The sequence below is a fragment of the Cyanidioschyzon merolae genome, chromosome 14, assembly GCF_000091205.1.
Source record: "Cyanidioschyzon merolae strain 10D DNA, chromosome 14, complete genome".
Taxonomy (NCBI): Eukaryota; Rhodophyta; class Bangiophyceae; order Cyanidiales; family Cyanidiaceae; genus Cyanidioschyzon; species Cyanidioschyzon merolae.
The window spans coordinates 407920-432008 of NC_010140.1; the positions used below are offsets into that span (position 1 = coordinate 407920).

The following is a 24089-nucleotide window of genomic DNA, read 5'->3' on the forward strand; positions in this document are numbered from 1 at the left end:
ACACCCTCGGGGAACGCTGTGCTCGCTAGTTTCGCGAGCTGGCCTGCTTTTCGCAGTCCAAGCTCCAAGTGTGCAGTGCAGCTCGTCTTAACACGTAAACGCCACCGGTAATCAGAGACGAGTGACTTGCCCCAAGCGACTCCAAAACCCTTTCGTGGGACGTTGTTCAGTCAAGCTGTGCTTCCGCGGTAAACGATCAGGCGACTCCGTACCCGAATACTCCAAGGTCCGGGATCGGTGTGTCTGAGCAGCTGCTCCCCTGAGAAAAGAACGCTACCGGGCACTTCGGTCGATCAGGTGACTCCGTACCCGAACACTCCAAGGTCCGGGATCGGTGTGTCTAAGCAGCTGCTCCCCTGAGAAAAGAACGCTACCGGGCACTTTGGTCGATCAGGTGACTCCGTACCCGAACACTCCAAGGTCCGGGATCGTTGTGTCTAAGCAGCTGGCCCCCTGAGAAAAGAACGCTACCGGGTCGTAACGTTTGCGACCCAGTACCTCAGCGCGTGCGTACAGGAGTTACACCACCACCACCACCACCACCACGAAACCTTCTTGCGCTCCTTTGCTACGACGTCCACGACTAGTGCTTCTGTTGCTCCTGCTGGGACGGTGCGGTGTGCAGGCCTCAGCACCAAACTGCAACAGCGTCCTGTCATTCACAGTAGCCAGGCAATGGCACAAGTCTTGGCTTTGAGCGATAGGTGCTGCGGCTGCCTCGAGAGGCGATCGCTTCTACTTTACAGCCTCGTTTTAGGGAGCGAGATCAACGAAGGTTTCCAGGAGCGACCTCTCAGCGTGCGTACTGGTGATGCCTTCCGAGTTCACTGTGATTCTCATATGAACCCGACGACCTTGTTTGTTCTGCACGCCGGTGCCGATGCCGGTGCTAGCGTTCAGGTGTTGGGCAGCAGTTTCTCGGCATCGAGAAAGCACCCGAGGTGCCTTGTACGCAAACGGCAACCGGAGCGACGAGGGCGTCTACAGCGTTTCTCATCACCAGCGTGGAGGCAACGTCTTCGTCGGCAGGTGCTCCAGGCACAAGTCGAGCTGCCGCAGGTGCGCATCGTCGGGGCCGGCCTTGCCGGACTCACCACCGCCATTGCACTCATCGAGGAGTACGGTTGGGATCCAGCCAGCGTGTCCATCTTCGAAGCATCGGACACTGTTGGCGGGAGGGTTCGCACGGACCGCCTCCCTGAGGGCTACCTTCTCGACCGCGGTTTCCAGGTGGTGCTCGAGGCATACCCCGAGCAGAAACGGCTCTTTCGGGTGACGGGAGCAGCATATCCCGACGAACTGAAACTGCGGCGCTTTCTGCCCGGTGCTACGGTACGTCTTCCGAACGGTACCTGGGCCTATGTGGGAGACCCGTTGCGCAGCGACCTCGGGGATGTCTGGACAACGCTGCTAGCGCCTCTGGGAACCATCCAAGACAAGGCACGAGTCGGTTGGATGCGTCTTCAGACGCAGTTGCGATACACTTCGAACCCGAACAGCATTCTGGAGCAAGTCAACATGAACGGCAACCGGGAGGAGACGGCAGAGGAGGCGCTCGCCGCACTGACACCTGGCTTGCGGCAATCGTTCTTCTCCCCGTTCTATCGAGGCATCTTCTTGGATGAACTGTACAACATCTCGTCTCGTCTCTTTCGCTACGTTTACCACATGCTTGCGGTCGGGTATGCATCGCTACCCGATAATGGTCACGGTATCGGGGCACTGCCGCGTTTCCTCGCCCAGCGGCTGCGAGACGAGCACGGCCTGACGATTCACTATGGCCAGCGAGTGACCGACTTGTCGACGCTGGCGGACAGAGCTGTGCTTGTTCTGGCAGCCGACGTTGCCTCGACAAAGAAACTCTTGGAGCAGGCGAGCGTCGCGAACCGTTTCTCGCCGAAAGCGCAGGCAGATATACGGAAGTTGCTGTGTGGCTGGCTCGCTGCCGGTGCCGACGGTGTCCATGAGACGCTGCAGCGCGTCTCAACGTGCCTCTACTTTGGAGGAGAGGGCGCTGAGCCACCAGAAGCGCTCATAACCCGACCGAGATCCCTGGTGCTCGCGGCAGACGCCCCGAGTCCTTCGGGGATGCCACGTCGCCCGCTCGTCAACAACTTGTGCTTCCCGTCGGCGGTTGCTCGTTCGTATGCTCCATCGAACAAGTACCTAGTGAGCTGCACAGTCGTGGAGACAGCGCTTCACCAGCAACTCGATCCAAAAGACAATGACCTGCTTCCAGGCGGTGAGCTGGAAGCGCTCGTGCGTACCCAGCTCTACAAATGGTATCCTAGTCAACGACACCTTCTCGATGACTGGAGCTTCCTTCGAGGATATCGTGTGCGCGGCGCTCAGCCGCGACAGCGTCTCAACGGGGAGCGTTTTGTGATGCCCAACGAGGACGGCTGTTTGGACGCTGGTCGACTCTACGTCTGTGGCGACTGGTGCGATACCCCGACTGCGAACGGAGCGATCCACTCGGGTTATCGTGTTGCTGGCGGTATTGCCAAGGCGTTTGGCGTCCACTCGAGAAGCACCTCCAGCCGCTAGGCCAGTGGTGTCGGCAATGCACTGAGCGTGGAACGTGAGCTGCACCAGAATGCCGGTCTCTTGCGCCCAAGGTTGCCTGCGTATCCGGGCTGCTCCACAGGAGCGACACGATCCAAGGCATTCCCGGGATCATTGCTGCTTTCCCCGCACGCTCTACGTGAGAGCTGGGAGCGGAGCGAAACCTACAGCAACGCCTTCACATCCATTTCTAGACAGTGTCATAAACAGGGTTATGCAAGCCTAGGGTGGCGCTACCTGCTCACCACGCAGGGATCGCAGGAGCAGTTGACGATAGAGATCACGTTGTTTCACGACAGCGTTCACCACCGCTTCAAACTCCTGGCGTTGTCGGCGTATGTGTTCGAGTTCGGCTTCGAGCTGGGCAAGCTGGTGCGCTGGTACCGTCATCGACGCAGTGGCGCCTGTCGATGCTTCTGTGGACGCTACAAGACCCTCCAGCTCTTGGATGCGTTGTTTTTGGTGCTCAAAAGCGTCTTTGTACTGCTGAAGCTGCTCGTTGAGCTGCGCTTGCTCGCGCTCGACAGTGGCGGCTCGTTGTTTCCAGTGCTCTGTTGCAAGCTCCGACTCCTGCAGTGCCCGATGCATCCGATCGAACTGTGCGATGACAAACTGAAACCGACGCTTCTGCTCCTCTAACAGCGGCAGACGCGCTTCAAGTTCGCCCAATAGCGAGCGCATGTAGGAGAGGTGACGGCCCTCGCGGGCGAGCCGCTCCCAGGATGCCTCCGACGGAATAGCCGCCACCGTCGCCGGTGTGGCCTTGTCCGCCGCTGCACCTGCAATGCCGTCTTCAGCAAAGACGTAAGAAACGGGCGAGCGAAGCGTCGGCGTCTGCAGCAGGCGCCTCTGGACGGAGCCAAAGAAAGGCGACGGGCGTCCGCTCCGGGGATCCCTCGTCTCCACCGGGACCCGTTGTGCGGGTGATGCCAGCAAGGAGCGTCGAGGCCGCTTCCCCAGTGGCGACATGGTCGCAGGTCCCGTTGTGGGGCCAGCGTCAGCACCAGCATTCATCGTCGTCGAAGATGAAGACGCTTTCTCGAACGCTAGCACGCGAGCATGCAAGGCGTCCCGCTCTTTCTCCAGCGCTGCACACGTATCCTTCCACACGCAGACTTCCTCACCTGCCTTGCTGAGCACATCTTCGAGCTGAGCTCGAGCAGCAGCGACTTCGCCCTCGAGCCGCACGCGCTCTCGCTCAAGCTCCTGTTGCTCCTCGCGTGCGATACGGACTCGAGAGCGCTCCTCTGCAAGACGTGCTTCCAGCTGTTCACACGTCGACTCGAGCGTGTGGATCTGTGCCTCCGTATCCGCCGTGCTCCGTATATGCGCTTTTCGGACTTCAGCAAGTTCACGCGTCCGCTCGGTGAGCGCACGCTGCAGCTGCTCGATTTCGCGTTCAGCTGCAGCGAGTCGACTTGTAACCTCAGAGTGCACGTCCAGCTCCGAGGTGCGCGCCAACAAAGTTGCCTCTCGCCGTTTGAGGTCTTCCAGGGCAGACTCTTGTTCCGCAAGAAGTTTTTCCAGCTCGCTGGCACGCGATGAAGCCTCTGCGGCAGATGTCTCGGCATTCAGCCAGGCTCCTTCAAGACGTGCGTACTCCTCCTCCAGGCGAAGCAGACTTTGTTCGAGCGCGCGCTCACGTTCCTGCTTCGCCCGAAGCGTATCCATGATTGCACGCTTCTGGTCGCGTTCTTTTGTGAGGCACTGCTGGCAGCTATCCAGAGCATGCTCTAGTGCACGGAAAAAGTCCTCCCAGTCCGCACTGGGGTTTCGGTGCTCGCCAGCCCGAAGCTGCCGCTCGTCACTGTCCATGCGTTTAACGGACCCTCGAAACACGCTTGCAGAGGTCGTGAATACTGTCCCAGAAAACACGCTCTAGCGAAGCACACCCACTGGTAAAGCTCTCTTTCCGGGTGCGATCGAGCACGCGACCGAGTCGAGCAGCCAGACGCGCTTCACCGGGCGCCGGAGCACGACGCCAGCGATACCCGACCCTAGGTTCCAGTCTAGCGAACTCTCTTCCTAAATCCACTCCAGTGAATGCACAGTCCGTCAACTAGAGGCAAATCCAAGCACGTCACTCGCCTTGCGGGACGCTGATGAAGTCTCTACGGCAGTAACAACCTTCCGCTGAACGCCGTGGGCGCACCCGGTGTCAGCCGCACACTTGTGTTCACGCGTTCCCGCTGCCTCCTTCGCATACCCTAGCGCACAGTGTTCATTCCTGTGTTCCTGGTGGCGCTCATTGAAGGCGCTGGGTCTTTCCGAGCGTGTACTGTCGTTAAGCTGAAACGAGTGAGGTGTTGTGAGGGCTCTGAGTGGAGACGAGCGACTCAGAGTGGCTGGTCAACAGGTTCCTTGAATAAGAGGCATCCCAGTGGTACCACGTCGGCGCAGGTAAAGGGGATGCGCTTCGACTGGAGCGTCACTGTCGCTATGGAAAAGCGTCTGAACAAATTGGCTTCTCAAATGTCAGGCGATAACTTGGAGCGAACACTGAGGACACTTGGGACTCCTGAATGCACCAGAGAGCCGGCCTTTGTTTGCGGAGCAGCGCGTCCGACGCGGCAGGTCTGGTTGCCGAACGCTGGACTCCTTTGCGAGCGCTCGCGGCGAACAGGTCGATCGACCTTCGAGAGACAGGGGCGTGTCACGGTTGGAGCGTTTCGCTGCTGGTGCCAACAGGAACCGACTGCGGGCGAGGAGCGTTCGCCAGCGACAAACCGTCCTGGTGGGAAAGTAGAAACCGCCGCTGTCGGTGCCGGTGCCGCTTCCCTGGTGAAGGTTCGTTTCATCAACACACCTGGCGGTCTTGAGCTTGAGACCATGGCACCCCCAGGCAGTATTGTGCTCGCGGTAGCGGATGAGCTCGGTCTGCGGATACCGCGCGGATGCACTTCCGGGGTGTGTGGAGCGTGCACCTGCGACATGGTTCATCCATCACTCCCTGGGGGACGGCAAACGGTCCGCGTCTGTAGCACGAAGGTAGCGACTTTTCCCGGTATTGATGAGATCGTGATCGATGTGTATCGAATGAAGGAGAGCGCTACCAGAGATGCGTATCAGAGCTCGACGCTGAGGGCCTTGAATCGCTTCGACAATATCGACTTTGAGTACAAGGCGGGCGCCCAGCCGCGGGCTATCATGAACCCGGCAAACCCGTTTGCACGACCACGCACGGTTCGATGTGAGAAATGCAAAGGAACCGGGAAACACGTTTGCGAGGCATGTGAAGGCACAGGAAAATCGACCGCGACCCTGATGTGTTATGTATGTGTGGGATTACGGCGAACACGGTGTGCAGAATGCCAGGGCACTGGATCGCGAACACTGCGACGGTGAGCGGTTCGGTGTCTCGAACACGATGCCAACACATGGGCTTTTGCTTTGCGCTGGAGCTGGATGCCATTGCGCTATCGTGTGTAATAAACTGAATCGATAAACCTGTCTGGCGGAGCGAGCGCCTCAGTGTTTGCCAGGGTATGGCGCTTGGTCGAGTTCGCAGGCTTGACGACCGTCGGTGAGTGAACCTTTGAGCATCACCGTCGTGCGATGCAGCGTGAGGAATACTTGAGGGTGCGGGCAAGGTTATGCTCCGGAATCCATAAACAAGTGCTGGGGAACGATATCGCTCTTGGAGCTTGCAGTGACATTTATATGGAGGCGCGTAGACCAGCCCAGACAGGAGTCTCGGGAGGCGATTCCCGCCCTGAACCGCGACGATGCTCGAGTGTGTTCTGTTCGTGGATGTGCATCACGTCAGTAACGCACTCACTGACGCAGTTGGGGTGCGGTTCACGTATTGGAACAAGGATTACAAAATCCGGTGTTTGGGTGTTGTTACCGGCCGGAAAAATAGCGAGAACAAAGCAGTTAAGCGATGATGTATGCGAAGACAGCATCATCGAACTTGGCATGACCAGGAATACATGCTTATTCGCTGCAAGCGAGGAATATCCATGATGGATGACAAGGGGCTTCAGCAGGCATCGCTCAGCGTTTTGTTTTGTTTGCCACAAGTCGTCCCTGCTACTCTTCAGCACTGACGTCACTAGTGCGGGATGCGACCTGTCGGTGAGCGTCGGTGCTGGAGCGTGCTCTTTCGCAGGCGTAGCTCGTCGTGAAACAGGGAGCTCAGGCGCTTATCCCGTGTCTCGTTTCGAGAATCTGCCGCTGTACTTGAGCAAAAGCCGGTGCACCTGGCATCTTCCGCGACACCCTGCCCAGCGACCCCGAGCAGCAGTGCTTGCGCACTACAGCTCTACAGCGGGAAACCGGTACTCGGCAGCTGCGTTTGCACGATATTTTAGAGACCAGAGCGACAGCTTCTTCCACAAGACTGAGTGCACAGAGACGCGTACTTCCGTTCCTCCATTCCGACAGAGGGCGCTTTGAAGCGCCTCGCCGTGTACAAGCACCGGAAGCTCCGTTTCCTATGTGGATTGCCAGACGCACGGCAGCGACGCACTTCACGGACGTAGATGTAGATGGATACAGGCCTGTTTAGCGGGCAAAGTGTGAAAAAGACGCAATGTATGTCGGTTCATATAGACGCGTGCAGCGTCCGGGACTCCAAGGGATGTTCCTGCAGTGCAATGATTGCAAATAGCAGTCGACATTTACGATACGAATCAGTGGACAAGCGCAAGGCAAGCCGCCGAGTGCGCAGAGTCGTGACCTACCACACAGCGGTGGTGCGCTTACACAAACATAAACACTTGTCGAGGTTTACAAGTCCGCCCAAATAGACGCCCCTGGGCGCGTTCCACGTAGACGACGGGCGCGTCAGCCGCGCACCAGTACCGCAGGCGGACCCAGGCGCCTCCAAAGTCACACATATGCGCTCGGGTGTGTAGCGTGTCAAGAGCGACGCAAGCTTTACGGAGAGAGTTGATGCAGTGCTCGCACACTGCAGGCGAGGCCGCGAGCGCCAACGAGCGCGACGCTCGGCGGCACCCACAGGACGCTGCACCCGCTCGGCGGCACCAGTTGTGAGCAAGCACCGCCTTAAGCCCGTTCACCACGGATGCGGCGTGCCAGCTGGATATCCTTCGGCATAATCGTCACACGCTTCGCGTGAATCGCGCACAGGTTCGTATCCTCAAACAGGTTCACGAGGTAGGCCTCGGCAGCCTCCTGCAGCGCCAGCACCGCAGACGACTGGAAGCGCAGGTCCGTCTTGAAGTCCTGCGCTATCTCTCGCACCAGGCGCTGGAAAGGAAGCTTCCGGATAAGCAGCTCCGTAGACTTTTGGTAGCGCCGGATCTCGCGAAGCGCCACCGTACCGGGGCGGTAACGGTGCGGCTTCTTCACACCGCCCACAGACGGTGCCGACTTGCGTGCAGCCTTGGTTGCCAGCTGCTTCCGAGGCGCCTTGCCACCGGTCGACTTGCGAGCAGTTTGTTTCGTGCGCGCCATACTAGTCAGAGAGCTTTGGTCGAGAGCTAAGTCACCCAGCAAGAACGTCGAGAGCGCTGCGACTCGAACGACAACGGCAAACGGAATCGTCGTGGCAGATGTAGTCGGCGGCGCCCGTAGGCCGCGCCATTGGCGCTGCGGCCGCTGGCGCATGATCAGGCGTCAACGGAGGAGATGGTGCCGATCGCCCGCGTGCGGGTGGTGAGTGCGATCGGCGAGACGCGTGCGCGCCACCAGCGGGGTGCACGCGTGAGCGATCTTGCGATGCGGGCGATCTTGGTGCTTCAGCGATCTCGCATGCCTCGGTAGTGGATCGCGCGCCGTCTCCGGCTACGAGACCAGGAGACGCCCGGTGCAGATCAGAAAGTACAGCTGGCGCCGACGATAGTCTCATCACCCGACTAGTGTATATCGATAGATCGGTCTGGCATGCATTTGCAGCACTGAGTCCAGGATATGCACTGCATTCGGAAGTACAGCCACTGCTGACAGTAGTCTCATCACCCGACTTGTGTATATCGATAGATCGGTCTTGCATGCATTTGGAGCGATGAGCCGAAGATACGCAGTGCATTCAAAAGCGCAGCTACCACTCGCGATAGCCTCATCACCCGGATGGTGCATGCCGATACATCGGTCTCGCGTGCATCACTGCTGAGGACATACCTGTGAGTCTCCCAAAGTCCGGGAGCGCCCGCTGAGGAGACGACATCGCGGGGCTGGGTTCCGGCGAAAATGCGTCTCGCGGAAGATTCCAGTCCTTCTCTGCGAGCTTGCAGCGGAGAGAGCGCACGCGATATCACGGCTCCAACGACGGGCAGCTTACCGCAAGCTTTCAAGGGTGCAGCATGGGCTTTACGACAACAGGTGTCATAGCATCAGCGATGCGGAATGCGAGATTGGCGGGATCCGATCGGCAGCGCCGCCTCCCACATATCCGGCTTGATGACCGGCGGGCCGCGAGCGGTACATCTGCTTCGTAAATGGACACTCTGACGCCTCGTGGAATGGAGTCTGCTCAGCAGCATGTTGGGTAAACGAATGGGCGATTCACAGGTTCCGCTCAGCACTGATGCGAGCAGTGTGATGACAGACTGGACAATGTGCGTGCCCCAGCCAGCACTGCTCTATATGGTGCAACGCCGCTCGACGAGTGTCGCCCTCCGATTCCGACCGGTCTATGCTGCATTCCAGAATGCACCATTGAAACGACCCCAAGCGCCACTGATCTATGCTCCAAATCACCGATACCACCACCGCAAGCTTCCGGTCAGCCGTGCTGAACGCGTCATGCCCGATCCACCGACGCAGAGGTGCCCGGCGCCAGTCCTGCTTCCCGCGTTACCTAGTCGTCGGGCGGCGAGCTCCGGTTGGCTCCTGGGCCTGCGGCATCACCGCCCTGACGAGCGCCATGCGCCAGCATCCACCGCTGCCGGGCACCGCTCCGGACAGCTGCGCGCACGAGACCACGAGCGCCACGGCGGCGCCAGATACACCGCTGCCGGGCACCGCTCCGGACAGCTGCGCGCACGAGACCACGAGCGCCACGGCGGCGCCAGATACACCAGCCGCAGCCCAGCGCCGCGATCGAGCAATGCGCGCACAGGGCGCCCGTGCGCCGACGTGCTCATCGGATCGCGCGCTCCGTTTCAATGCGCCGCACCGATGACGCGCGCGCGCGCCAACTGGCGCGCACGATCCGCGCACCAGCCGGCGCCAGATCGCGCCACCCGCCGGTCCCACAATCACAGCCTCGCGCTCCGTGTTCGAAACCGATCACACACGCACCAAGCAGCGCGTACCGGCTCGCGGCACGCAACGCACACCATCACCCGGAACACCCGCCGCACGCACCGCCAGCGCAGCGCTCAACGCGAACAAGCGCGCTGCCGGCGCTGCAGCAGGGCCCCGGCGCCGGTCGCACACAGGCGTCACCTCCGGCAAGCCTTGGCGCTCTCCGCCCCGCATAGAGTCCCCAGGTACTCGCAGCGATCAACCACCGGCCAGAGGCGCGCATCCGAGTTTGCGTGCATCCCCGGCCTGTGTCTGAACCCGTCTCTCCCGCTCTCTCTGTGTGCGAGCTGCTTGTGAGCGTGTGTCTCTGTGTGTGTGCGTGCGCGCTACCCGCAGCATTTCGTCTGTGACGTTCGTGTACCGCCGCCGTGCGCATCGCGTGCTTGCGTCTGTGCGTGCGTTCTCGTTTACGATTCTCTTCGCGCGTGTGCTTGCGTTTGCGTTCTCGTTTACGCGCGCGCACGTCTACGGTTGAGCCTGTGTTTGCTCTTCTTCTGCGTGTTTGTTTGCTTGTGAGCTAGCTTATCTTTTGAAACAATGTCAGGTCGTGGCAAGGGCGGCAAGGGTCTCGGGAAGGGCGGTGCGAAGCGCCACCGCAAGATTCTGCGCGACAACATCCAGGGTATTACGAAGCCTGCTATCCGGCGTCTGGCGCGCCGCGGCGGTGTGAAGCGCATCTCCGGCCTCATCTACGAGGAGACGCGGAACGTTCTGAAGGTATTTCTGGAGTCGGTGATCCGCGACGCGGTGACGTATACGGAGCACGGCCGGCGCAAGACGGTGACCGCGATGGACGTCGTGTACGCGCTGAAGCGCCAGGGCCGTACGCTCTACGGCTTTGGTGGCTAAGCGTTGTGCTCGCTGCAACCGAGTACGTAAAGACCTTTGCTTCTGCGTACATTTCATATAAACTCTCAGTTCTATGCACAAACTTACCGCAATCTTCGCTTTTGTGTAAGCCCTGAAAACATAGATGCAGCGAGGGACATCGCATAGCGTCATTGTTTTTTAACCTCCCCTTGGATGGACTCCAGTCGTGCGAACGCTCGCGCGGCCGCATCGCCCAGCGCCCTGAATAAAGCGCTCAGGTGGGTATCCTGTCCGAAACGTCTTGGTAGCCCTGCTAGCATCGCCGATGGCCGTACGTGGAGTATCCAGCGACCTTCCTGGAACCAAGCCGTCGAGCGCCATCGCAACGGCCTTGCGTAGCGTCTGTATATGTTGAATTGGAAACGTATACAAACCATAGCGGACGACAGCGTCTCAGTGATAGACGTCTGCACAGAAAGCATGTTCTGTATGCAGTGTATCTCACCGTATGAAGTATCGGTTGCCGGGCAACTGCATGCCTCGACAGTTCGAGCGATCGTCTTCGGCACGCAGGGAAGGGACGGCATTCGCCGGGGACTCGGATGCTGGACGCAGGAAACAAATCGGGTTAAGCAGAACACCAGTTTACTCGCCTTTGGCTTTCTTCTTCGGGAGAAGCACTGCGTGGATATTCGGCAACACGCCGCCAGACGCAATGGTCACGTCCGCCAGGAGCTTGTTCAGCTCCTCGTCGTTGCGGATCGCCAGCTGGATATGACGCGGGATGATGCGCGTCTTCTTGTTGTCGCGCGCAGCGTTGCCCGCCAGCTCGAGAACCTCGGCGGTCAGGTACTCCATGACTGCAGCGAGGTAGACGGGCGCGCCAGCGCCGATGCGCTCCGCGTACCCGCCGTCTCGCAGGTACCGGTGGACGCGCCCCACCGGAAACTGCAAACCTGCTTTGCTGGAGCGTGACTTTGCCTTGCCCTTGGGCGCCATGGTGCTGAAAGCTTCGAGAGAGAACGCGAGAGACCGACCGCGAGAGAAACAGCAGCCGCAGCGGTATACCCGTCGACGGCAGAGAAGTGAGACGAGAGCAGGAGCGACACAGAGCGCTGTGTCACACGGTATCAGTCGCGAGTACGAGAACGCCAAGTGTTGCAGCGGTGGTTGCGAGCGGCACAGGCGCGCCGTACCGTGGTGGCGTCTGCTGCGGGAGCCAGGGGCACGCGTTTGTTCGCGATCCGCGGCGGATGCGCGCGATGCGCAGGTGTCGATCATGGATCGCCATCGCGCTGGAATACCGGACTGGCACCTGGTACAGAGCGGGTGATCGAGCGATCTGGCGATCGGGCGATCTACGCGGCGACACCGCGCATCGCTGCCCTGCTTCAGTCTTCGTACATCGTGTACGATCTGGCGATCTGGCGAACGACCCTGCAGCGCTATGTTTTGCTCGTGCCAGCGAATCGCTGCGATGCGTCACTCCTCGTACATCGTCTTCGATCGTCCGATCGACTGTGCGATGCTGCGTGGCTGCTGGTGCCGGCAACTCGCCCCTGCGCCATTCATCATCCTTCGTCAGCGATCGGGAGACCTCCCAATCGATTCGGCCAGCTCTACTGTTTCCCGGTACTCGAGACTCGCCCCTGCGCCATTCGTGGTCCTTCGTCAGCGATCGGGCGACCTCGCAATGGATTCGGCCAGCTCTACTGTTTCCCGGTACTAGAGACTCGCTCCTTCACCATACATCATCCTTCGTCAGCGATCGGGCGACCTCGCAATCGATTCGGCCAGCTCTACTGTTTCCCGGTACTAGAGACTCGCCCCTGCGCCATTCGTGGTCCTTCGTCAGCGATCGGGCGACCTCGCAATCGATTCGGCCAGCTCTACTGTTTCCCGGTACTAGAGACTCGCCCCTGCGCCATTCGTGGTCCTTCGTCAGCGATCGGGCGACCTCGCAATCGATTCTGTAGCTCTGCTGTTTTCCGGTACTAGAGACTCGCCCCTGCGCCATTCGTCGGCCTTCGTCAGCGATCGGGCGACCGCATGATTCAGTCTTAGGCATTGACGATGGCGCAGCACGGAGCGGGCAGGCGATAGATCTTGCTTCGCAGCCATTCTTGCAGATCACCCGGTGTCGCGCGGTCGCCAATGGCAGTGATCGGCACTGCTTTCGCACCCGATCCTCCGATGCCTCGTGAGCACTCGGGCACGCGATACCGTGCCCTCATCCGGCGCAGGTCCGCGAGTCCAGCGATCTGAAGGGCTGTCGGCAAGCGGACACTCCCGCCGGGGACCACGAGCTGATTCTTGAACGCGCGCAGGTCCGCGAGTCTCTCGATCTGCTGACAAGCGCGCTTGCGATCACGCGATCGCTGTGCTACATTCCGTGCGCACGGATCGCGCCGCTGCGCGTCCGCACCGCGCGCCAGAGATGTGCGCCGGCAGCGCGAGCACCGCCGATCGCGGCGGCTCAGATCGCGCGCGCCAGCCGATCGCGATCCGCCCTTGCCGAACGTGCGTACGCGTGCCATCCGCAGCGCCGGATGCGCAGGTGCCTCTGGGCGCTTGGCAGGCAGCGCGCCCCCGCTCTTCCGCCTTGGCGCTGTGTTACACGGTACACGCGGGTCTGCCTCGACAAGTGCCTGGCCTGTGTGCGTCTTTGTGTCCCTGCCCGCGTGTGTTTGCGCGTGCCCAGCTGTTGTTGCTCTGTAACCGTGAGCGCTATCGCTCGAGTGTGTCTGACTGCGAACCCGAGACATGGCTATGAAAGGGAAGACTGTTGCGAAGAAGGTGGCGAAGGCGCCCGCTAGTATCGACAAGAAGAAGCGCAAGCGCCTCGAGACGTACAGCATCTACATCTACAAGGTTCTGAAGCAGGTGCACCCGGACACGGGCATCAGCTCGAAGGCGATGTCTATTATGAACTCTTTTGTGAACGACCTGTTCGAGCGGATTGCGTCGGAGGCGAGCAAGCTTGCGCAGTACAATAAGACGAAGACGCTGACGTCGCGGGAGATCCAGACTGCAGTGCGCCTGCTGCTGCCGGGCGAGCTTGCGAAGCACGCCGTCTCCGAGGGCACCAAGGCTGTCACCAAATACACCTCAAGCCAGTAAAACGTTTACGTCGCCTGTGCATGTCTCGACTGCTGGGTGCGCTCCTGGCGGGCCGGCTGCCCGTGCCGGTCCGAGTGCCGGTATCCGCGTCGCTTCCAGCATACACGCTTCTTTGCTGCCCGTACCGGTCCGAGTACTGGTATCCGCGTCGCTTCCAGCATACACGCTTCTTTGCTGCCCGCGCCGGTCCGAGTACCGGTATCCGCGTCGCTTCCAGCATACACGCTTCTTTGCTGCCCGTACCAGTCCGAGTACCGGTATCCGCGTCGCTTCCAGCATACACGCTTCTTTGCTGCCCGTACCAGTCCGAGTACCGGTATCCGCGTCGCTTCCAGCGTCCATGGTTCTTTGCTGCAGGTTCCGGTCCGAGTACCGGTATCCGCGTCGCTTCCAGCATCCATGCTTCTTTGCTGCCCGTGCCGGTCCGAGTCCCGGTACCTATCAGAGGGTGCTGCTGATGGTGGCTGCACAGGGGCAGCGTCAGCTCACAGTTCAAGCCGCCCACTTGCAGTGCATAGCCCACTGTCGATGCCGGTGCCGCGCTCGAGGAGATACCTCCACACGCCCTTTGCGCTTTTTTGTTCCAGACACTGCAAGGTCCATGCACGCGACGGCGGCTGTCCTGCGCACGAGCTCGACATGTCGTAGCGACCTCTACTGGATGCATCGCGGATACCCGCTCGCACGACCAGTGGAAGCATCAGTGACTGGGGCGGGCGCCGCACGGCCCGTCCAACGCGTCTTCGCTGCTTCCATACACCCATCCCGTGCTCTGTGACCGCAACTTGGGTATTTCAGCGGGCGCTGGCGGTGCATGAACAGCGTTCCTTGGACGGGTTACCCGTCCTGTGGGTCCAGAGCTGCTGAGCCCGCTACGAGTCGTGGAAGCTCGCGCTCGAGCACGAGTCGTACCCGCTGCGCCGCAGCCTCGTCGTCGTCCAGCGAGCGAACTCCCTCCGCTGTATACGGCGGCGGCACATAGACAGAGTCAAGCACGATTATGTTCGGCTCGTCCCAGCGACACGGCAGCGTCCTGTCGAGGGCGTCGAAGACCAGTTGGCCGAGCACACTCACGCCCCGCCCGAGCTTCGAAGACCGCTCACGCGCCCGGGCTAAACTCCGACTCTCGCGCTGCCGGAGTGCCTCGATACTGAGTGCAGGAAGGGAACCGCCAGAGAATAGCGCTCGCTCGCGTCCACTCCGCCAGCGCGACTGCCGCTGACTCGCTTCGATGCCCTCGCTCAGAACCTGCACTTCTGCCACGTGCGAAGCCCGTAGAACGTGCACATCGTACAGATCTGCACCCGATGACGAAGGCGTACAAACCACCAAAAGGTTCCGACGCTCATCATACGCGAAAACAATACCCTCAATGCCAGCAGGTACCGACGGCTCCGTAGGCGCGTCCGGCACACATTCGTCCAGCACAAGGCGCACCCTCAGACCCACGAGCGGCCGATCCATGAGCACTCAACCAAAATATACACACCCAGCTTTACGGAAGGTGAACCTCCCCTGCTGGGGCTCAGTTTCGGCCTCGCCCAGCGTAGCCTAGCCCAGCGCAGCGACTCCTCCGAAAAGCGCGTCCCAGAGGTACTGTGACAGTCAAGAGCGCTGCTGCCGGTGCCGTCCTCGTGCAGGGCGAAAGCGGCTGCGCGACACACGCATGCCCGATCGACAGGGAACGCTGAACTACCCGCTTTGTTCCTACTTTTCGATCTGTATTTCGAGGGTTTCTGTAGGCATATAGCCTGGACATTCCAACTGGGGCAACACGAGCTTACGGATGGATACCTAGTTTGATGAATTTTTGTCGTGTTTCCGGAAGGCTCTTTCGATGGCCCACTCATGGAACTCGTAGCGTTCCTTGAGTGAGGATGCTTCGTGACGCTCTGGAGCAGGAGTTCGCAATCGAACCGATATCGATATCCAGTGCATGCGTACAGGCCTCTGTGGTTGCTCTTTGCCCGGGTATATTAAATTTAAAAGGCACACTCTTGAAGTTCTCGGTCGTTCCGTTGGAACGAGAATCATAGACCCAGCAATTCGCGCCTTTGGATTGGCGCGGATGAATTCCCGACGACGCACAAGCTCCTCACAAGCTCATGTCGAGCGTACATTGAATTTTTTAGGTCTATAATCCATTGCGCTCGAGACGCAAATCGCTCTTTCGTCGTCGCTACCTCCGATACGACATTCGAGAGCAGCATGGTATCTCTCAAAGGAGCTGGTGCCGGAGGCTCCCGTCACTTCTATTCGCATAAAGAACTGCATTGGACTCGGAGTCGAGTCATCGAAGCGACCGTTTCAAGGAGGGAATGCACCACCGTTTTCCACGGAGGGAGCGTAGACGGATCGAAAGCTTTCGACAGCATCTCCAGAATGAGTTTTCCCCGCGGTGTTTCCTTCATCGCATACAACATCGCACGCTGGAAATCCTCTAGCTAATAGCGCACCCTGCGGTTGCGCATGCAAAAGACAGCAAACTCGCAGAACGATCCCCAGAAGAATCTCGGAATCGATTCACACGGCACCGGGTGCGGAAATCGAGAAGCGCATCGAGTGGTGCGCTCTGCACGGATCGAGGGCATGTAGCAGGCCACGAAGCAAGCGTTCACCCACTACGAAGCAGCGCTCGGCAGCGGATGAGGAGGAGGTCTGGTGCTGGTGGTGCTGGTGGTGCCCATACCGAACCGTCTGAACGAATTTACTTGTCGCCGATACGGCATCCGCACCGAGGCCTTATAAAACCTATATGCAAACGGGAAGCGATGCGTCGATCGCGACTCGTACATGCGCACGAAACTCGTCGACATGAGCCAGAGGCGGCAAAATCAGGTCCTAAACGCCACCGCCAGAATCACTCGAACGCTGGCAGCAGTCCTGGAGAAACAGGATAGACTGGCGCATTTCATTCCAGATATAGGAGAGAGGAGAAGGATCCAGTCGCAGAAAAATCCCGCACAGGCTGATGCGCATGACAATCGAAAGAGACCCAAACTCGAAAAAGTATATCCGGGTTGTTTCATTGGATCCGTTCCATTCTAGTCTGGACTGCGTTATGCACAAGCACTGCTCAGTCGAACCAGGGATTCTCGAACGCGCGATTTCATTCTCGACAAGATGGGTATCGACTACGTCTCCAATTCGCAGACGTGCGTTCCACTGCTTACTGACCAGACTTTTCCGAAACGACTCGTGATAACATCCCAGTCTACAGGTGTCGTGTCTGTCGAGTACTCTGCACTGGCTCCAGACGCGGCATTGCGAATTCATTCTCACGGATAAAACTTCTATACAAGTCAGCCTTCCCCGAATGTGCGCTTGATCGCAGCGCGCACTGCAAGCAGCCGCCTCGAGCCGACGCCCCCCGTGCGGTACGGCGACGCCGTTCTGTCTCCGTGCAGCGACCGCACCGGCGCTATAGGCGCCATTGCGGATGCTCTCGACAGGTGCCAGGCACACACGATAGGACGTATGAAACGACCAGAATATCCGAGAAGAAGTATAGGTAATGTAACTTGGAGGTAGCGGGTTTGGTGGATATTTCACCGCACACAGGAAAAAACACGCAAAAAAGGTGAGAAGAGAAAAATGCGCATAATCGGCGAACGCTGGCCTATGGAAACGTTTTGTCTATGGAAAAAAATGCAAAGCAGCCGCCGTTGCGCGATGATCGCCGAGGACACGCCACCAGATTCCCGCCGTAGGCGCCGGCGCAAAGCGTTTTGCTTTCAACTGCAGCCTCGACGCTCGCGGCGAGTACGCCTTGCGCCCATCTCGGTGAGCGGTGTTGTTCGCGGTTACCTGTAGGGACCTCGCTCGAACACTTGTGGGCTTTTTGGTGTTGCTGAGAGAGATGGCGTCTGGGGTTTCGGTTGATCCAGCGTGCTCTGCGGAGCTTTTGACCCTTATCCGTGCGTGTCCGCGCCAGTACCGAGCGGTTATTTACCGAGTGTCGCCTGACCTTCGTACGATTATAGTGGACCGCGTTCTGCCGTCGTCGAACATCACTGGTCGGAGCGCCGTGGAAGATTGGAAGGAGTTTACGAGTGACAAGTACCTACCCCGGGACGATTGCCGGTACGCGGTCTACGACTTTGAGTTCGATACTGCGGAGACGGGAAAGAAGAACAAAATAATTTTCTTGCTCTGGTCCCCCGCTAGCGCACCGATCCGGTCAAAGATGGTTTACACTTCTTCGAGGCAAGCGATCGTCGCAGTTCTCGACGGTGTCCAAAAGGAGGTGCAGGCGACCGACGAGGAGGAACTCGAGTATGCATGGGTCGAGTCGCAGGTGCGCCTCGCGTCATCCGCGCGCTAGGCGGGTTTCGCCAGAAACGCTGACGGCTGTGGCGGCGCCTGTCCGACTCTCTGGGCCCCGGCGCGTTCGCTCTTTCACAGGCAGCCGCTCCTGCTGTTGCGCGCTGGCCTCATGTCGGCGCCGAGCGCTCTGCAGTGACCTCGCAGCCCCCTTGCGATAGCTTGGTAACGTAGGGCTCGCTCTGGCTCTTCCCGGCACAATCTCGGCGACATCACCGGCTTCGCCCGCAGCGAATCCGCAATAACGTAAAAATGGCTTCTATGCACTGTACGAGCATCTTGCAGAATGTCCACGTTACCAACAACGCACGCGCGGTACCAACTTGAGCGCGTCAGTTTTTCCAAGTGCGCACGCTCAGGCCGCCCGTACGACCGAGTATCGCCTCTAAACGATCCGCCATAGGCGTCCTTGCCCAAGCTGCATCAGACTGGGCGTCCGGGTGCACTCCCTTGGGCTGGTGAGCGTACCTCACTGGCACGCACCGGTGCTCTGAGAACACTGAGGAAAACAGCGCCTCCTGGGGCGCTACGAACGCTACAGGAAGGCCCGCGCGGACACGCCGTGGCGTCGGCAGCTCGCGGCCCCTCGGGGGCCAGTGTGCCCGAGCCCCCAGCAGCAGCCACTTTCACCGGCTCTATCCAGGCTGGAAATGTACGCAAGCACTGCAAGCACTGCAAGCATTGACCCCCGCGGTGCAGTCGCGACAACACCTGCCAAATTGCTCTCCGCTGTGCATCGACTGCGACAAGAGCGGCCAACAAGCCGTTCAGTCAGCGGCAACCGCCAGGGGTACCACGTGCCCGGCCACCCATGTCACCACCAATGTTTAGCAACAGGCGAGCCGAGCGCCCCAAAACCAGTCCATTCGGCGCCGGTGCTCTATAAACCCCCGGTTTTGTGCGCCCACACACGGGGCAACACTATCTCCGCATCGCCAAGGCGTTCTCCTCGAGGGCAGCCTCCCGGAATCTGCGGAGAGCGCCCTCCACAAACCGCCGGTCCAACAAATTGCTACACAGACGCCTCAGCATCTGCCGCACGATGTCCTGCTCCAGAGCGCTCAGAGATCGGTAGCGTTCACGCCAGTCCTTGCGGGATTCAGCGCATCCGCGTAGATCCCGGCCCAAAGGCGGCCCAGTGCCAGCCTCTGCGGCTTGCGCATCACTCCAGCTAGCGTTCACACACAGATCCGAATGCCGAGCGCTCTCGCCACCAGTCTCCTCGTATGGCATCAGCAAGTATGCCAAAAAGCCGTAGATAGCCCGAAAGTTAGCTGCCGAGCCCAGCGCATCCGCATGCGATGCACCCCGGTGCAGCTCAGCGATTCCCGCAGGTGCCGCGTCCGGCACGCCCTTCAGCGATACGTTCGGCAGCCGCCGCTTCAGTGCGCGCACACCGTTTGCGCCTCCACCACTTCCAGCACCACATTCCGCTGGTGCTGCTGGTGCTGCTGGTGCTGCTGGTGCTGCTGGTGCTGCTGGTGCTGCTGGTGCTGCTGGTGCTGCTGGTGCTGCTGGTGTTGCGTCCAGCGCCACGCTGTCCAGTGGCGATGCGTGGGCACACGTGTCCGCTGATGCTGCGCGTATGCGTGCGTTTCCCGCCAATGCCCAGCGCCAGCCTCGATCGCGCGCTGCCGCATGCGCTAGCGATGCGCTGGTTGAGAAGTTTGCGCCTCCGCCCGAAGCAGACACGCTAGACACATCCTCCGCGGCGTGCGGTCTCAATAGGGTCCGTTCTTGAGGCGAAAGGGCGCTGTCCGATTCGTTTGTGGTGCGTACTGGTGCCTTGTCGACGGTTGCCGCAGTTGCGCGCGTCTCGGGTCGCGAACCCGTGCTGGAGGCCGCTCCGCCGTCACTTGCCTCGGTGCTGGCGGCGCTGCTGCCGCCGCCCGCAGTTCGTCGCTTGCGCGCTGGGGGAATCCACGCGCTCTGATCGCTCTTCTGCAGTTTCAGAAAATACTTCTGTGCATGCGACCGGATCTGTACAACCGTCTTCGTCCCTATGTGCTGCTCAATGCGCTTCCAATCCCGCTCATACAGCCGCAGCGCCTCCACGAATAGCTCGTGCTCCTCCGCTGTCCACGCTTCGCGTGGCTTCATGAGGCGGTACGGCTTGCGCGGTCGGCGCGTCACTGGCGTTAGACGAGTCCCAGACGAGCCGCATCCTGTTGTTTCCTCCGATACTGATGGCCACATCCCGCTCTATTGTTCCCTACTTTTAGCCAATTGTGCGCCGTTTGAAGTGCTTACACCAACCTGCGAACTACAGCACCAAACTGTGACCGAGTCCACGCGCCTGCACTGAGCTGCACGAAGCTTTGCGCGACTCTGAGCAAGAGCACCAAAAAGCAAGCAAGTGTGCGACCAGGTCCGTCACGAGAGAAGATTTTCCGACTCGCACCAGTCGCCACAACGATAGAGTCTCCTTTCGACACGCTGCAGCCACCACGAGCTCCTACAGTGCACGTCGCGAGTCCCGGACACGTATCCCAGGCTCTGCAAGCCCTATCGCAAGCTGGCTACCAGAAAGCACAACGTATACCGCTGCAAACAGAGCCACTGGTTCCCGCACACCGATTCTTTTGGATGGCGTCAACCACCACCGGTGAGAGTCTCAGTGCGACTCGCCAGCGATATCCGCGCACAGCCAAAGCAACGCGCAAAGTTCGGCGGTTCGAGCGGCCGCTCCAACGCAACGCGGCACCCTGCCGGCCAGCTGCGGAGCAGCGTTTGCTGAGGCTTCTGTTGCCAGCCGCGGTACGTTCGGCTTTAGCTGGGGTTGAATTTTGAGCAGCGTCTGCCACAAGGGTCGCCTCGGGGTCGTATCCGTAGGAGCGCTGCTGCGAAGCCGCTGTGGCGGCTGTAGGCGGAACATCCGAGGGCGTTTCCCATTGCTGGACCTCTCACGCTGCGATATCCCCCGAGGCAGAGGCTCGTCGGTTCGGCGACGGTTAGGGCGCTGCTCCGTCGCGTGTAGGCCGGGCCTTCTAGGCAGCGTGCGCGCTTCGGTTGCAGGACGGTTTCACTCCTGCGCACTTTCTGCCGTTTCGTGGGCGTGGCACTTTCTTGGAGGCACCTGGTGACGAACGGGGATCCTCTGAGCACCAAGACCGCCTGAGACGTGTGTAGGCGGGACACTGCGCGCCCTGGGTGCATATTGCCGAACTCACTGCCACAGGGCGGTACGAAGAGTCTCCCGCATGGATAACGTTGAGTCATAGGACGTCGGGGATACGGTGTGTATATCACCGGAATTGCTCCCGCCGAGCGGTACGAAGAGTCTCCCGAGTAGACAGCTAAGAGTCATAGGACGTCGGGGACACAGTGTGTATATCACCGAAATTGCTCCCGTCGAGCGGTACGAAGAGCCTCCCGCATGGATAACGTTGAGTCATAGGACGTCGGGGATACGGTGTGAATATCACCGGAATTGCTCCCGCCGAGCGGTACGAAGAGTCTCCCGTGTAGACAGCCAAGAGTCATAGGACGTCGGGGACACAGTGTGTATATCACGGGAATTGCTCCTGCTCACAAACTGCGTATTGCGACCTGATCATGCTGGTTTGCGCATATGCTAATACTATTCCTAACGTCTGAACAGAGAAAGCCTCTGCCCGGGGTCGTCCAGAGTCTCATGCGGCGCTGTCGAATAGTTTGCCGTGGAGTTTATTTACAGTTGGGAGTCGCGGGCGCTCCGACTCGAGCAGCTGCGTTCGCGTCCTTGGATAGCGAAAGCGCTCCATGCTACTGGTGTTCGACTCACTCGATCATGTGTGGGCACTGAGGATACAATGTCCGACGACCTCTGACTGGCAAGCACCAGTCATGCGCGCCCTCGGCTTCTAGTTCCAGACGACAGTCTGCCCGCTGCGGGCATCGACGTGGTGAAGGTAGGCAGCCGGCTCGAGCGATCGTCCATGCTGCCACGGATGCTGTGATCCCTATTTGGGTTCAATGACTCTACCCCATACACACACGAGTGTCCGCGCGAACGAAGTGCTTCGAGCAGGCCCGGCACAGAGCTCTCGACATGCCGCGCCATTCCCCCTGGACGAAACCGCTGGGCTGCTTGTTCGGGAATCGACGCTGCAACCACCGGCTGGGTCCACAGGAAGCGCACCGTCCAGGAATACGACTGCGCTGTGCGCCTGGGACTTGTGCTGACCCGTGTCAGCGCTCACGAAGGAGCGGCTGAGACTCGGACGAGCGCCTTCGCCAGCTCGAGTAGCGTATGCGCTCCAGTGCGCTGACGTGCTCCAGTGCGCGCTGGCAAGCAGGCATGCTCTATCGTGTTTGGCGAGCATCTGGACGAGCACTGCACCCCAGCTTGGAGACGAGAACGCCTGTCGCTCCAGAAATTGTCGAATACAGTACCCGAGATGGATCAGCGCGAGGCTTCGAAGAAGACAGACGCCTGGAACAGGCACCCGTCACCACTCGAAGAGGCAACACAGATAGCTCAGCGTTTAGGTTTCCGGTCCCGTTCAACTCTGGTCGGGTCTCCCGCGCGGCGGGCACCGCTTAATGCACGTCGCATCAGGGTAGAGCACTGCATCCAATGCAGCGCAAAACACGAGGGGAACACATGCCTCAGAGGCATCGAAGACGACAGCGACATGAGCGTAGAACTCGCCGTAGAAAAGGCCTCTGCACGAGCCCATTGGAAAAGATCCGGCGGAGCTCGGCAACGTGCCCCTAAAATGAACAGCTACCTTGTATCGCGCCTGACCGCTCACGGTCGCGCCGCTCCGACACCGATAACAGGCGCTCCACCCATGACACCAGGCGCCACACCCACGGGTGCTGCCGGCATAGCCGCCGGGCCGTATGTCGTGTGTGTCGCAACAACCTTGCCGAGCGTGTCTTCCTCCTTCGGCTCCAGAATAACGATCGAGTCCGGAAGCGGCTTCCGCGGGCCCTGACGGCCTGTCGGATCGTGCGGCAACATGATCTTCACCTTGATCCCGAGTACGCCTTGCCGCAAGAGCACGTGCCGCACGGCGCGGTCGATAAAGTCGAGTTTCGGTTGCCCCGTCGAGATCATGTACCCGTCCATGAACTTCATGGTCTTTGCCCGCTGCGCCCGGAGCTTCCCGGAGATTTGCACTTCGCAGCCCTTGGCCCCAGACTCCATCACAAAGCGAAGCACGCCGTACGCCGCACGTCGCACAGCGAGCCCGCCCAGCAGTTTGTACCGCAGAGACTCGGCCTGTGCCATCGCGCACAGACCTCTGTTCGGCACGCGCTCGACAAACAGCGACACCTGGTTCTCCGGAAAGCCAAAGCGTTTCTCAACAAGCGCAGTCAGCTCACGAATGCGCCGGCCCTTCTCGCCGAGCACAGTCTGCGTCCGTGTCGCTCGGATAATGACCTCGTGGCCTCGAGGTGTCACGCGCACCTCAACGCCAGCGTACCCGTCCTCCGCCAGCTCACGCGTGAGCAGCTCAGACAGCTCCGCGAAGAAAACGCCGTCCGCAACAAACTTGCGCTTCCAAGAAACCTGTCTACGACCAGCCTCCATGATTAAAGCAGCACCCTCACGCGCTTACGCAGAGAACCTCAAAAAAGCACAGGAACGAAGCAAGAGAGCGACAGCGTGCAGGAAGCTACACCCAGCACCACAAGGTCGCACACCGTCTCAGTTGCGCACCTACAAGCGCTGATTCGCCAACAAACAAGCAAACCGAGTCTGTCACGACGGTGAGAAGCGCTCAGGTAACGAACTGAGCTTCGTAGAGCCTGTACAGCGCGGCGCGACGCGGCAGTGCGGCGACGAATGCGTGCGCACGGGATGCGTGCACGCGTGCAGGCCATGCGATGCGGGCAGGCGTTGATGGCATTGCCGTGCCGTGCAGCGCCGTGCCGCGCCGTGCAGCGCCGTGCCGTGCAGCGCCGCGCCGTGCAGCGCCGCGCACGATGTCACGTGTGACCTATTGATGCCATTGGGCAATGCGCTCGAGCATTGACGTCGACGCCTGTATGCCGAAGCCCCTGCGCCTGGAGCGTCCTTGCAGTATAGTCGTGTGGAGTTGCTTTGGCTGGCGTTGCTATTGTGC

The 24089-nt window shown here is 60.0% G+C and overlaps 11 protein-coding genes across 11 annotated transcripts; 5 read left to right on the forward strand and 6 right to left on the reverse strand.

The window, feature by feature from the left end:
- Nucleotides 1–675: 675 nt before the first annotated feature.
- CYME_CMN162C (similar to oxidoreductase) lies at nt 676–2547 on the forward strand (the record flags this gene model as incomplete). Its single annotated transcript, XM_005537242.1, has 1 exon — nt 676–2547. The coding sequence occupies one exon, from the start codon at nt 676–678 to the stop codon at nt 2545–2547; it is 1872 nt and encodes a 623-aa protein (XP_005537299.1).
- Nucleotides 2548–2787: 240 nt separating this feature from the next.
- On the reverse strand, nt 2788–4380 carry CYME_CMN163C (similar to variable flagellar number protein; the record flags this gene model as incomplete). The annotated part of the gene is made up of 1 exon (XM_005537243.1): nt 2788–4380. The coding sequence occupies one exon, from the start codon at nt 4378–4380 to the stop codon at nt 2788–2790; it is 1593 nt and encodes a 530-aa protein (XP_005537300.1).
- A 594-nt stretch (nt 4381–4974) lies between these two features.
- On the forward strand, nt 4975–5910 carry CYME_CMN164C (hypothetical protein; the record flags this gene model as incomplete). The annotated part of the gene is made up of 1 exon (XM_005537244.1): nt 4975–5910. The coding sequence occupies one exon, from the start codon at nt 4975–4977 to the stop codon at nt 5908–5910; it is 936 nt and encodes a 311-aa protein (XP_005537301.1).
- Nucleotides 5911–7575: 1665 nt separating this feature from the next.
- CYME_CMN165C (histone H3) lies at nt 7576–7986 on the reverse strand (the record flags this gene model as incomplete). The annotated part of the gene is made up of 1 exon (XM_005537245.1): nt 7576–7986. One exon carries the CDS (start codon nt 7984–7986, stop codon nt 7576–7578), a length of 411 nt encoding a protein of 136 aa, XP_005537302.1.
- A 2331-nt stretch (nt 7987–10317) lies between these two features.
- CYME_CMN169C (histone H4) lies at nt 10318–10629 on the forward strand (the record flags this gene model as incomplete). The annotated part of the gene is made up of 1 exon (XM_005537246.1): nt 10318–10629. The coding sequence occupies one exon, from the start codon at nt 10318–10320 to the stop codon at nt 10627–10629; it is 312 nt and encodes a 103-aa protein (XP_005537303.1).
- A 606-nt stretch (nt 10630–11235) lies between these two features.
- CYME_CMN170C (histone H2A) lies at nt 11236–11589 on the reverse strand (the record flags this gene model as incomplete). Its single annotated transcript, XM_005537247.1, has 1 exon — nt 11236–11589. The coding sequence occupies one exon, from the start codon at nt 11587–11589 to the stop codon at nt 11236–11238; it is 354 nt and encodes a 117-aa protein (XP_005537304.1).
- A 1764-nt stretch (nt 11590–13353) lies between these two features.
- CYME_CMN145C (histone H2B) lies at nt 13354–13710 on the forward strand (the record flags this gene model as incomplete). The annotated part of the gene is made up of 1 exon (XM_005537248.1): nt 13354–13710. One exon carries the CDS (start codon nt 13354–13356, stop codon nt 13708–13710), a length of 357 nt encoding a protein of 118 aa, XP_005537305.1.
- Nucleotides 13711–14547: 837 nt separating this feature from the next.
- Nucleotides 14548–15174, reverse strand: CYME_CMN146C (hypothetical protein, conserved; the record flags this gene model as incomplete). Its single annotated transcript, XM_005537249.1, has 1 exon — nt 14548–15174. One exon carries the CDS (start codon nt 15172–15174, stop codon nt 14548–14550), a length of 627 nt encoding a protein of 208 aa, XP_005537306.1.
- A 2395-nt stretch (nt 15175–17569) lies between these two features.
- CYME_CMN147C (actin depolymerizing factor) lies at nt 17570–18034 on the forward strand (the record flags this gene model as incomplete). Its single annotated transcript, XM_005537250.1, has 1 exon — nt 17570–18034. The coding sequence occupies one exon, from the start codon at nt 17570–17572 to the stop codon at nt 18032–18034; it is 465 nt and encodes a 154-aa protein (XP_005537307.1).
- A 920-nt stretch (nt 18035–18954) lies between these two features.
- Nucleotides 18955–20229, reverse strand: CYME_CMN344C (MYB-related protein; the record flags this gene model as incomplete). Its single annotated transcript, XM_005537251.1, has 1 exon — nt 18955–20229. The coding sequence occupies one exon, from the start codon at nt 20227–20229 to the stop codon at nt 18955–18957; it is 1275 nt and encodes a 424-aa protein (XP_005537308.1).
- Nucleotides 20230–22765: 2536 nt separating this feature from the next.
- On the reverse strand, nt 22766–23554 carry CYME_CMN148C (40S ribosomal protein S3; the record flags this gene model as incomplete). Its single annotated transcript, XM_005537252.1, has 1 exon — nt 22766–23554. One exon carries the CDS (start codon nt 23552–23554, stop codon nt 22766–22768), a length of 789 nt encoding a protein of 262 aa, XP_005537309.1.
- Between the last annotated feature and the right edge of the window lie 535 nt (nt 23555–24089).